The sequence below is a fragment of the Salvelinus alpinus genome, chromosome 23 (genome assembly GCF_045679555.1).
Source record: "Salvelinus alpinus chromosome 23, SLU_Salpinus.1, whole genome shotgun sequence".
NCBI lineage: Eukaryota > Metazoa > Chordata > Actinopteri > Salmoniformes > Salmonidae > Salvelinus > Salvelinus alpinus.
Window position 1 is genome coordinate 11,246,904 of NC_092108.1, and position 14,151 is coordinate 11,261,054.

The 14,151-nt window shown below is 44.0% G+C and overlaps 1 protein-coding gene across 1 annotated transcript in view; it reads left to right on the forward strand.

The window, feature by feature from the left end:
- The first annotated feature begins 1,626 nt into the window (after window positions 1-1,626).
- Window positions 1,627-14,151, forward strand: part of LOC139550241 (SLAM family member 9-like) — a 138,728-nt gene continuing 126,203 nt past the window's right edge. Inside the window, exon 1 of the mRNA XM_071360987.1 lies at window positions 1,627-1,760. Coding sequence (XP_071217088.1) covers window positions 1,712-1,760 — 49 coding nt within the window. The 5' untranslated portion in view covers window positions 1,627-1,711. The remainder of the gene's footprint in view (window positions 1,761-14,151) is intronic.

Sequence of the window (14,151 nt, forward strand, 5' to 3'; positions counted from 1 at the left end):
AGGGACAGCTGTCTATTGTTGTCTCTGATTGGGAACCATACTTAGGTATCCCTTTTGCCCTCCTTTTGGTGTGGGTAGTTAACTTTGTTTGTGGCACTAATGCCCTGTAAGCTTTACGGTTGTTTTTCGTTTGTTGTTTTGTTGGCGACATTTTGAAATGAAAAGGAAAAGGTACTTTTTACCATGCTGCACCTTGGTCCACTTCTTTTGACGGCCGTGACAAAAGGCGTAGTCAACTTAGTGTATGTAAACTTCTGACCCACTGGAATTGTGATACGGTTAATTATAAGTGAAATAATCTGTCTGTAAACTATTGTTGGCAAAATTACTTGTGTCATGCACAAAGTAGATGTCTCAACCGACTTGCCAAATTGTTTAATTTGTTAACAAGAAATTTGTGGAGTGGTTGAAAAACGAGTTTTAATGACTCCAACCTAAGTGTATGTAAACTTCCGACTTCAACTGTATCTTGTGACATTGTTAGATATTACATGTTAGATATTACTGCACTGTCAGAGATCGAAACACAAGCATTTCACTACACCCGCAATAACGTCTGCTAAACATGTGTATGTGACCAATAAAATTATATTTTATTAATTTTTTTGTCCTGCTGAAAGGAGAATTTGGATCCCAGTTTCCAGGTTCTCCTCTAGGATGTTGCCTGTGCCATAAATACCTACACTTTGGTAATCATGTACTGATATTTACCTGTTTCTTAATTTACTATAATAGCCAATGTCCCCTAATGACTCACCTGACAGGTAGTCAAACCAATCAAAAATGTTCTGATACATGTTTAGTATTCAATGTATCTTTCAAGTTGTGAACTACAGGTTTGTTGTTGTAACACAACCTAAGAAGATAGAAAATGTGACATTACTGTAAGAAAATAACATTTAAATGGTAGTGTACGTGGTTCCAGGATGACAGTCAGTGAGGCAGAACAGAACAGCAGAAGGAAATGTTTCCTTTCTGAAGATGGAAGTGGTCAGTCACCTGATACTGTTAGTTGTTGAACGAGGTACTGGAGCTGGTTACTAGATTGAGAGTGAAAGACCGCAGCTTCTTCTAATACCAGTACAGAGTATGGCCCACTGAGTGTAGGGTGCAGTGTAGGGTGAAGTTTCACTTTGGTACAGATCTAGGATCAGCTTCCCCTCCCACAATCATAACCTTAACTATTAGTGAGGGGAAAACTGACCCAAGATCAGCACCTACTGTATGGGCAACTTCCCCCTACCGGCCCCTTGAGAGGAGGGAAGGGTGTCACAGACCTTATGATGCGCTGTGGACCCTTTGACACGATACTACATCAGAACAACTGTTATTCTTTAGTCACTATGTTTTTTTATTCAGTAACACTTAGATGAAAAAGCCTGAATGTACATGGCTTAAATGTTCTCTGAATCTATAGTTTTATAATCTTATTTAATACAGAAACGTAGTGTGAAGGAATTGTATTTCTCTGTTGGGGAGATGCACATAAACACAGGCTGAATTTGAGTTAAACGTTGTCATTACTTGCAAGACACACAATTAATCCTCATTAACCACACCTATCCTGCTGGTGTTACTGCTGTCAGTGTGGGTTGAGCTAGAAAATAGCAGTTGCTAAACAGGAAACACAGACACAAGCAAACATTTCACATGTTAATCTGTCCGTCCGTCTACCTATCTATTATATTCATTGGAGCACCATCTCAACACCATGTCTCTCCTTTTAGGGTTTGGATTGCTGACCTGCATAGCATCATCAGGTAGGCTTTTGTGTATCTCTCAGGTTCTGTTGTCTGGGCCTCATAAAGAGCAGCAATACAATGGTAAATAAAGACATACTGATGGGAAAATATTGGACTGCTTCTGATTCATCCATCTTGTAATTCTTATTATCTGAGAGGAATTCTGTCATTTTTATGAAATGAAGAACACATTTAAGTATATTGGTTAAAAAGATACTGGATGTCGTATTAGAATATAACTAAAACTGTAGTCAAAGCACCATTATTGGTTGAAAAAGATTTGAGTCACCTGTCTATTAGAATATAACTAATGCTGTAGTTAAAGCCAAGTCACCATTATTTGACAATTAGGAAGGTCTCTTTAATGACAACAGTCACAGTTCCGAAGCTTCTGTGTATCTGCAGGATTCTCTACTTTGTACACGATCTCTCCTCTCCTCGTACAGAACAGGCTACTCAGGAGAACGGAGCTCGTTTAATAAAGTCAGATCAAAGCTGAATGAATGTCTGCTAGATCACATGATGATAGTATTCTAATGATAGTTTTCTACACAACCAAATATAATAACATAGTAGAACGTTACTAGAAGACAGAAACACCACCTCATTTCCTGAGGAGAGTTTAGAAATGTGTGAAAGGTCGCATTTTTCTCTTATGTGGCCAAACTCAACAGCGCGTCACTAGGCAAAATATGTGCTTTGATTGAAACTAAACACAGCAGTGGTGGAAAAAGTACCCAATTGTCAAACTTGAGTAAAAGTAAAGATACCTTAATAGAAAATGAATCAAGTAAAAGTGAAAGTCACCCAGTAAAACACTACTTGACTAAACGTCTTAAAGTATTTGGTTTAAAATATACTTAAGTCTCAAAAGTACAAGTATAAATCATTTCACCTTCCTTATATTAAGCAAGCAAGACAGCATTATTTTCTTGTTTTAAAAAAATTCACGGATAGCCAGGGTCACCCTCCAACACTCAGACATAATTTACAAACAAAGCACTTGTGTTAAGTGAGTCCGCCAGATACGAGGCAGTAGGGATGACCAAGTATGTTCTCTTGATAAATGTGTGAAGTGGACCATTTTCCTGTCCTGCTAAACATTATCTTTATAAGTGTGTGAATTTGAACATGTTCCTGTCAAAATGTAACAAAAACTTTTGGGTGTCAGGGAAAATGTATGGAGTAAAAAGTACATCATTTTCTTTAGCAATGTAGTGAAGTAAAAGTAAAAGTTGTCAATAATATAAATAGTAAAGTAAAGTACAGATACCCAATAAAACTACTTAAATAGTACTCAAAAGTATTTTTACTTCAGTACTTTTCACCACTGAAACACAGGTAGGTTGTTCTACAGTTCAACAACACCATCTACTGTAACATATTGTCTGTTTGTTGTGAACCAGTGTCTCCCCCTGCTGGTAGCATGTCTGTGTGCATGCTGAAGATCATCCTGGTGTCTGTGGGGCTGGTCATCATGATCTCTGCTGTCATCACTGTCCACATCAGGGACAGATTCCACTATGGATAGAATCATGGGTATTGTATTTTTTCTACCTCAGACAAAGTGATTTAGACTCATGCTTCATTACTGAAAAAGTAGAGATTTATGATGATTTTTATCAGCATTTTGTCTCAAATTGTTTCCTATTTGAAATAATTGGTGGTCATACTGGTCTTGGCCAGTCAGTTGGCTGCTCTTCCCACATAAAGCCTCCAGTTCCCTCGATGGATGATCGATCAGTCAACCTACTTTTGTAGACATATTTGACACCTTTTGGAAGCAGACTATGCTCTATAAGGAGGATGGGATCCACCCTAATCACTTGGGTGTCTGGATCCTGTCTCAACACTACAAGGCAGCGTTGAGGCATTGACTGATCAAATCAAGCTCCTCAAAAGGTATTTACTCCCATTAAATAGCATTGATATCATTACTCCACAGCTTCTCATGTTGATAGTAAATAGTAATTTTGTGCCTGTTAATTAAATTTCCATTGATAGCTCTGTTAGCTCCCGTTAGCTCTGTTGTTAGCGCCACCTATGCTATTAATAGTTTTACAGTATATCAAGCTAACGTTTTGCTACATGTGCTCATAAGCATAGTGGTATTGTTAATAGTTCTATTGTGCTCATTTACCTGAATTCTAGTATCAGCTCTGCAACTTTGAATCCAACCAGGAAGCCCATTGTGGCTAGCTCATCCTGTTCTACTGACTCTTGTGTCTCCTGCTGTTTTCAAATCTCGCAGTAGTCTTGGACTGTGACATTTAAATGTGCCTGATGTCTAAACTGGACGTTCTGGGTGCATGACACTAGTCCAGATGTTTTGTTTATCTCAACATGCAACAATTTCAAAGATTTTACTGAGTTACAGTTCTTATAGGGAAATAAGTAAATTGAAATAAATGAATTAGGTCCTAATCTTTGGATTTCACATTCCTGGGAATAGAGACATGCATCTGTTGGGAACAGATACCTTAAAATAAAAGGTAGGGGCGTGGATCAGAAAACCAGTCAGTATCTGGTGTGACCACCATTTGCCTTATGCAGTGCGACACATCTCCTTCACATAGAGTTGATCAGGCTGTTGATTGTGGTCTGTGAAAATGTTGTCCCACTCCTCTTCAATGGCTGTACAAAGTTGCTGAATATTGGTGGGAACTGGAACACGCTGTCGTACACGTTGATCCAGAGCATCCCACACAGGCTCAATAGATGAAATGTCTGAGTATGCAGGCCATGGAAGAACTGGGACATTTTCAGCTTCCAGGAATTGTGTACAGATCCTTGAGACATGGGGCTGTGCATTATCATGCTAAAACATGAGGTGATGGGGGCGGATGAATGGCACGACGATGGGCCTCAGGACCTTGTCATGGTATCTCTGTGCATTCAAATCAATCAAATGCAATTGTGTTCGTTGACCGTAGCTTATGTCTGCCCATACCATAACCGCACCGCCATCATGGGTCACTCTGTTCACAATATTGACATCAGCAAACCACTTGCCCACATGACGCCATACACCAGTTCTGCGGTTGTGAGACCAGTTGGACGTACTGCCAAATTCTCTAAAACTACAAATGTAGTTGGCTTAACATTACATTCTCTGGTGGATGTTCCTGCAGTCAGCATGCCAATTGCAAATTTGGGACATCTGTGGCATTGTGTTGTGTGACAAAACTGCACATTTTAGAGTGGCCTTTTATTGTCCCCAGCACAAGTTGCACCTGTGTAATGATCATGCTGTTTAATCAGCATCTTGATATGCCACACCTGTCAGGTGGATGGATTATCTTGGCAAAGGAGAAATGCTCACTACCAGGGATGTAAACAAATTTGTGACCGACTGCCTTGATTTACTTGACGTCAACAGTGAAGAAGCGACTCCGGGATAGTGGCCTTCTAGGCAGAGTTGCAATGAAAAGCCGTATCTCAGACTGGCCAATAAAAATAAAAGATTAAGATGGGCAAAAGAACACAGTCACTGGACAGAGGAGCATCCCGGAGTCGCCTCTTCACTGTGACGTTGAGACTGGTGTTTTGCTGGTACTATTTAATGAAGCTGCCAGTTGAAGACTTGTGAGGCATCTGTTTCTCAAACTAGATGCTCCAATGTACCTGTCCTCTTGCTCAGTTGTGCACCGGGGCCTCCCACTCCACTTTCCATTCTGGTTAGTGCCAGATGCGCTGTTCTGTGAAGAGAGTAGTACACAGCGTTGTACGAGATCTTCAGTTTCTTGAAAATTTCTTGCATGGAGTAGCCTTCATTTCTCAGAACAAGAATAGACTGACGAGTTTCAGAAGAAAGTTCTTTGTTTTTGGTTATTTTGTGCCTGTAATCGAACCCACATACAGTGGGGGAAAAAAGTATTTAGTCAGCCACCAATTGTGCAAGTTCTCCCACTTAAAAAGATGAGAGAGGCCTGTAATTTTCATCATTGGTACACTTCAACTATGACAGACAAAATGAGAAAAAAAATCCTGAAAATCACATTGTAGGATTTTTTATGAATTTATTTGCAAATTATGGTGGAAAATAAGTATTTGGTCACCTACAAACAAGCAAGATTTCTGGCTCTCACAGACCTGTAACTTCTTCTTTAAGAGGCTCCTCTGTCCTCCACTCGTTACCTGTATTAATGGAACCTGTTTGAACTTGTTATCAGTATAAAAGACACCTGTCCACAACCTCAAACAGTCACACTCCAAATTCCACTATGGCCAAGACCAAAGAGCTGTCAAAGGACACCAGAAACAAAATTGGTGGCTGACTAAATACTTTTTTGCCCCACTGTATGCCGATTCTCCAGATACTAAACTAGTCTAAAGAAGGACAGCTTTATTGCTTCTTTAATCAGGACAACAGTTTCCTTCTGTGCATAATTGCAAAAGGGTTTTCTAATGATCAATTAGCTAATCCAAGTTTATAATTTTAAAGGCTAACAAAACGTGCCATTGGAACACAGGAGTGATGGTTGCTGATAATGGGCCTCTGTACACTTATGTAGATATTCCATTAAAAAATCATATTTTTCCAGTTACAATAGTCATTTACAACATTAACAATGTCTACACTGTATTTCTTACCAATTTGATGTTATTTTAAATGGACCAAAAATGTGCTTTTTTATCAGAAACAAGGACATTTCTAAGTGATCCCAAACTTTTGAATGGTAGTGTACATTTTGAACATTTGAATGTTGCAGCAATAGGACCTAGGCCTAGTGTTTGAGTGAGCGAGACAGAACATCATTTTGAAACAAGCCCTGATCCCAATGAATAGACTGCCCCCACATGGAGAAAAAGATAACTGCTCATTTTCAGCCATTCACAAGGCTCATTTGAATTTCCTGATGCATCAGCAAAATTATCTGCGACAAAAGAGTGATCAAGTTAAGATCTGACATCTGTAGGCCCATCTGACTTGTTCGCTGTTGTTACAGATGATGGAACCCCCTGCCACATAGACAGAGAGCAGGGGGACAGTGGAGGTCTCAGCCCCTCTACTCTCTCCTCCCACCTGAGAACAGGTGCTGTTGTTACAGCTGGAGGTGACAGAGGTGTTCTGACCTCTGCAGGTCACAGTCACATTACAGATGCCATTGATGTAGGACTGGTGACTCAACTCTCTCTGAAAACAAACAGAAACCCGTTATTGTTTGTTTATTAACCTGAGTAGATACCATAATAAGCTGGAGTACCAATGAATCTGATGTACTAGTGGAAAGTATTTAACCTAAACACTATGTTTAGCTCTATTGATTGATGTGTATGCAAAAACATAATAGAATAACCTTCAGTTTAGCCTATATCAACAACAAAAAATATCTACTTTATTACCAGGTAATCATACAAATATACTCCTCCCCTCAAATAACAATATGTGTGAGCTTATATAAAGAATCAAAGATGCCCTCATCAGTTTTCCCATCAGCTTAAGTTACTGAGCACCAACTTTGTCATATTTCATAAATGTGTCAAAGGTCGGCTTGTATATTGATTTGATGGAAATAGTTACAAATGTATAACTACAAGGAAGTTGAATAACCGGTTCAGCCTAATATAGCACATGGTTTGACACACATCACCATGGAAACTGTAAAGCAGCCTACACTCTTAGAAAAAAGGGTTTAAAACGGGGTCTTCGGCTGTCCCCATAGGAGAACCCTTTGTGGTTCCATGTAGTAACTTCTGTGGAAAAGGTTGTAACTGGAACCAAAAAGGGTTCTCCCATGGGGCCAGGCGAATAACCCTTTTTGGTTCTAGATTGCACCCTTTTTTCTAAGAGTGTATGGTGGGACTTTCCTGTCAAAACCACCACAAGGTCACACAGAATTGAAGAAGTTGTTGTTTTCTGTGACAGATTGTTTCCTATGACTCACTGCAGTGACATCGCATGAGCCTTGAGCACATTGCAGTTTTATTTATTTCAGAGTCCCAGGGCAGATCTGCTCTTGGCCCAAAATGTATTTAATTGGCCTTTGGAAAGGTTGGATGGAGTTAAATTTGTGCTTTGAGCAAGGAAGCTAGAAAGCTAGCTACTTCATGCTAATGCCATGATTTACAGGTTACTGCTAACATAGCCGCGGGATGTGTGGGTGCTGTAGCACCCCCTGATATGTCACAATTTAAAAATAAATAAATAAGTGCACTAGGCTTTTATTACTTCTGTCTGAGCTGAGAAAAATACCCGTCGACCAAAATGTTCCGAAGCAAAAGCATTCAAAATCTGATCCATGTCATAGAAATACAATAATAATGTGTCTACCTTCATCATCAAAACCATCATCTTCACTTCCAACAATTGTTTTAATTTTTTAAAATTAAATATTAAAACATACAATCAAATCGTTACATACAAACATACAATCTACCTGCAGTGAAGCCACTCAACATATACATTATATTCAGTCATCTAGCAGATACTCCCATCCAGAGCGAACTACAGGAGCAACCAAGGTGAAGCACCCCGCCCAGGGCCACATCAAACAGACTCCCACCAAGGTGAAGCACCCCGCCCAGGGCCACATCAAACAGACTCCCACCAAGTCAAATCAGGGAGCCGGACCAGCGACCTATCAGCCACCGGGACAAGCTCCCAACCGCCAGGCCACCAACCATCCAAGATCCTCTAACAGTTCCCGAGAGCTGCCCCACAACTCTCCGATAACCCCCCTAACAGTCCCCCCCAAAATAAACCTCTCACTCCACTCCCCCCCCCCCCCCACCAAGCCACCGTCCCCCAATGCGCCGACAACCAACAAAATAATAAAAGAGACTAACAAAGGAAAACAATAGAAAGCAACAATGCAAAACACAGAAGACATCAAGGACAACAGAAATATAAACAGCAAGGCCAAATGGATGTGTTTGAGTGCATGTGTGGCACTATTTACATGTGTGTATCAAATCAAATGTTATTAGTCATATGCGCCAAGTACAACAGGTGTAGACCTTACAGTGAAATTCTTACTTACAAGCCCTTAAAACAACAATGCAGTTTTAAGAAAAGAGATAAGAATAACAAATAATTAAAGAGCAGCAGTGAATAACAATAGCGTGGCTATATACAGGGGGTACCGGTACAGAGTCAATGTGGAGGCTATATACAGGGGGTACCGGTACAGAGTCAATGTGGAGGCTATATACAGGGGGTACCGGTACAGAGTCAATGTGGAGGCTATATACAGGGGGTACCGGTACAGAGTCAATGTGGAGGCTATATACAGGGGGTACCGGTACAGAGTCAATGTGGAGGCTATATACAGGGGGTACCGGTACAGTGTCAATGTGGAGGCTATATACAGGGGGTACCGGTACAGAGTCAATGTGGAGGCTATATACAGGGGGTACCGGTACAGAGTCAATGTGGAGGCTATATACAGGGGGTACCGGTACAGTGTCAATGTGGAGGCTATATACAGGGGGTACCAGTACAGAGTCAATGTGGCACCGGTGGCGAGGTAATTGAGGTAATAATGTACATGTAGATAGAGTTATTAGAGTGGCTATGCATAGATAATAACTGTCACGACTTCCGCTGAAGTCAGCTCCTCTCCTTGTTCGGGCGGCGTTCGGCAGACAACGTCACCGGCTTTCTAGGCATCGCTGCTTCATTTTTCATTTATCCATTTGTTTTGTCTTGTTCCCTGCACACCTGGTTTTCATTCCCCAATCACACTAAATGTATTTATTCCTCTGTTCCCCCTCATGTCTTTGTGTTTGATTGTTTTATGTTTCCTGTCATTTTTGACGCTATTTTCTCGTGTGCGTTTATTTTCCGTGTTGTATATTTACAAGGTATGTTTATTTGTTTGTACTTTATATTGTGACTGTTTGCGCGTTTTTGCACTTTGGCTTTTGGATGGAGGTTTTGACGTAGTGGCGTCCATCTGTTGGTTTCTCCTGCCTAATAAAGTGTGCGCCTGTTCACAACTCTGCTCTCCTGCACTTGACTCCACTCCCAGTACGCACACCATTGACAATAACGTGTGTGTATGTCTTTGTGTGTGCACATGTATGTGTGTCAGTTTTGATCCTTTATAATTGGGCACACAGATCAATTCCCTACCTCCTCCCGCCACCACCTGCCTCCATTTTTGGGGTAATCCTGTAATCAATTGGTTGTAATCTTGGATTGAGCAGACCTTCCCAAACAATTATGATAGCTCCATGAAAGACATAACTCTACCATTCCAATTTACAATTGTCACGCCCTGGCCTTAGTATTCTTTGTTTTCTTTATTATTTTAGTTAGGTCAGGGTGTGACATGGGAAGTTTGTGTGTTTTGTCTAGTTTAGGGTGTGTGTATTGTTTAGGGGGTGTTGAATAGTGTATGGGGTTGTGTTCAGGAGAGAGTTCTAGGAAAGTCTATGGTTGCCTGGTTTGGTTCTCAATCAGACAGCTGGTTATTGTTGTCTCTGATTGGGAGCCATATTTAAGGCAGCCATAGGCTTTAGGTGATTGTGGGAGATTGTCTATGTCTAAGTGTTTAGTGTCAGCACTTATGTTTCTTAGCTTCACGATCGGTTGTTTTGTTCATTTTGTAAGTGTTTGTTTTTTCCTTCATTAAAAGAAGATGTATTTTTCACACGCTGCACCTATGTCCTCTCTCTCTTATCAAGACGAACATGACAGAATCTCCCACCATAACGAGATCAAGCAGCGTGATAAGCGGCAACAGGAGCAGCGCAAGGAGGAATGGCAATGGGAGCGTAATCTGGACTACACTACGTGGGAGGAGATCGACAGGTGGGCGATCGACCCAGGGCGAATGCCGGAGCCCGCCTGGGATTCTCTGGCGCAGTGCGAGGAGGGATACCTGCGAATGGAGGCAGCACTACGACGCGGTAGGAAGCCTGTGAGTCAGCCCAAAAAATTTCTTGGGGGGTGGCTTAGAGGGAGTGTGGCGAAGTCAGGTAGGAGACCTGCGCCTACTCCTTGTACTTACCGTGGAGAGCGAGAGTACGGGCAGACACCGTGTTACGCAGTAGAGCGCATGGTGTCTCCTGTACGTGTGCATAGCCCGGTGCGGTACATACCAGCTCCTCGTATCGGCCGGGCTAGATTGAGTATTGAGCCAGGTGCCATGAAGCCGGCTCAATGCGTCTGGTCTCCAGTGCGTCTCCTCGGGCCGGCTTATATGGCACCAGCCTTACGCATGGTGTCCCCGGTTCGCCTACATAGCCCGGTGCGGGTTATTCCACCTCCCCGCACTGGTCGGGCTACGGGGAGCATACAACCAGGTAAGGTTGGGCAGGCTCGGTGCTCAAGGGAGCCAGTACACCTGCACGGTCCGGTATTTCCGGCGCCACCTCCCCGCCCCAGCCCAGTACCACCAGTGCCAACACCACGCACCAGGCTTCCTGTGCGTCTCCAGAGCCCTGTTCCTCCTCCACGCACTAGCCCTATGGTGCGTGTCTCCAGCCCATTACCACCAGTGCCTACACCACGCACTAGGCCTAATGTGTGTCCCCAGAGTCCTGTGCGTCCTGTTGCTGCTCCTCGCACTAGCCCTGAGATGCGTGTCCCCAGCCCGGTACCACCAGTGCCGGCACCACGCACTAGGCCTAATGTGCGTTTCCAGGGTCCAGTATGCCCTGTTCCTTCTCCCCGCACTAGCCCTGAGATGCGTGTCCCCAGCCCGGTACCACCAGTGCAGGCACCACGCACTAGGCCTAATGTGCGTCTCCAGGGTCCAGTATGCCCTGTTCCTTCTCCCCGCACTAGCCTGAAGGTGCGTGTCCTTAGCCCGGTACCTCCAGTTCCGGCACCACGCACCAGGCAAACAGTGCGCCTCAGCCGGCCAGAGCTGCCCGTCTGCCAAGCACCGTCAGAGCCGCCCGTCTGCCAAGCACCGTCTGAGCCACCCGTCTGCCAAGCACCGTCTGAGCCGCCCGTCTGCCAAGCGCCGTCTGAGCCGCCCGTCTGTCCCGAGCCATTAGAGCCGCCCGTCTGTCCCGAGCCGTCAGGGCCGCCCGTCTGTCCCGAGCCGTCAAAGCCGCCAGTCAGCCAGGATCCGCCAGAGCCGCCAACCAGCCAGGATCCGCCAGAGCCGCCAAACAGCCAGGATCCGCCAGAGCCGCCAACCAGCCAGGATCAGCCAGAGCCGCCAACCAGCCAGGATCAGCCAGAGCCTTCCGCCAGCCAGGATCAGTCAGAGCCTTCCGCCAGCCAGGATCAGCCAGAGCCTTCCGCCAGCCAGGATCAGCCAGAGCCTTCCGCCAGCCAGGATCAGCCAGGGCCGTCCGCCAGACAGGATCAGCCAGGGCCGTCCGCCAGACAGGATCAGCCAGAGCCGTCCGCCAGACAGGATCAGCCAGAGCCGCCATCCAGCCATGATCAGCCAGAGCCGCCATCCAGCCATGAGCAGCCAGAGCCGCCCGCCAGCCATGAGCAGCCAGAGTCGCCCGCCAGCCATGAGCAGCCAGAGTCGCCCGCCAGCCATGAGCAGCCAGAGTCGTCCGCCAGCCATGAGCAGCCAGAGTCGCCCGCCAGCCATGAGCAGCCAGAGTCGCCCGCCAGCCATGAGCAGCCAGAGTCGCCCGCCAGCCATGAGCAGCCAGAGTCGCCCGCCAGCCATGAGCAGCCAGAGTCGCCCGCCAGCCATGAGCAGCCAGAGTCGCCCGCCAGCCATGAGCAGCCAGAGTCGCCCGCCAGCCATGAGCAGCCAGAGTCGCCCGCCAGCCATGAGCAGCCAGAGTCGCCCGCCAGCCAGGATCTACCAGAGCCACCAAAGCGGGTATGGACAATGGTGGAGTGGGGGCCACGTCCCGCACCCGAGCCGCCGCCAATATAAGGCCCACCCCGGACCCTCCCCTTCAATGTCAGGTTGTGCGGTCGGAGTCCGCACCTTTGGGGGGGTGGGGGGGTACTGTCACGCCCTGGCCTTAGTATTCTTTGTTTTCTTTATTATTTTAGTTAGGTCAGGGTGTGACATGGGAAGTTTGTGTGTTTTGTCTAGTTTAGGGTGTGTGTATTGTTTAGGGGGTGTTGAATAGTGTATGGGGTTGTGTTCAGGAGAGAGTTCTAGGAAAGTCTATGGTTGCCTGGTTTGGTTCTCAATCAGACAGCTGGTTATTGTTGTCTCTGATTGGGAGCCATATTTAAGGCAGCCATAGGCTTTAGGTGATTGTGGGAGATTGTCTATGTCTAAGTGTTTAGTGTCAGCACTTATGTTTCTTAGCTTCACGATCGGTTGTTTTGTTCATTTTGTAAGTGTTTGTTTTTTCCTTCATTAAAAGAAGATGTATTTTTCACGCGCTGCGCCTTGGTCCTCTCTCTCTTATCAAGACGATCGTGACAACAATAGAATTTAGAAACAAAACTCCCTTTTCAAACATCTTTTTCATAAGATTTTAGCAACCAGCACAATTGAGTTCAACCATAATATTTGTTGTAATATTTGTTCTATCTTTTCTGGGGGATGAAATTGAAATTGTAACTAGCTCTGAAATGATTGTTTGAAAAAGAGAGATACTTTGAACAAGGTTTGATTATAAATTAATTGTAAATGAGACATGGTAATCTGCACAAAGGCAAAAAGGAGCGTTTTTAACAATGGATGAGCTTTTCTTTGTAATCTACTTGAGAACCATTTTGGGTTCAAATAAACTTTTGTATGAGTGAAGATTTTAGAGAGAGGTTATTAAGTGCTTTCATATTTTATCATCTCAACCCACCCAGTTCATATTCGTTATATATGAATGAGGAATGAAAATTATGTGGATATATTGAAGCAATGTCTCAAGACATCAGTCAGGAAGTTGAAGCTTGGTCGCAAATGGGTCTTCCAAATGGACAATGATCCCAAGCAAACTTCCAAAGTTGTGGCAAAATGGCCTAAGGACAACAAAGTCAAGGTATTTGAGTGGCCATCACAAATCCCTGACCTCAATTCTATAGAAAATGTGTGGGTAGAACTGAAAAAGCATGTGCGAGCAAGGAAGCCTACAAACCTGACTCAGTTACACCAGCTTTGTTAGGAGGGATGGGCCAAAATTCATCCAACTTATTCTGGGAAGCTTGTGGAAGTCTACCCGAAACGTTTGACCCAAGTTAAACTATTTAAAGGCAATGGTACCAAATACTAATTGAGTGTACGTAAACTTCTGACCCACTGGGAATGTGATGAAAGAAATAAAAGCTGAAATAAATAATTCTCTGCTATTTCACATTCTTATAATTAAGTGGTCATCCTAACTGTCCGAAGACAGAGAATTTTTTCGAGGTTTAAATGTCAGGAATTCTGAAAAACTGAGTTTAATTGTATTTGGCTTAGGTGTATGTAAACTTCAACTGTAGTTAGGCATACTTCGTCTTGTCTGGTTTAGCATCCCAGATAATGAAATATTTTTTGCTCATATGATTTGAATAACAAATCATCAGGAGTAGACAGCGCCA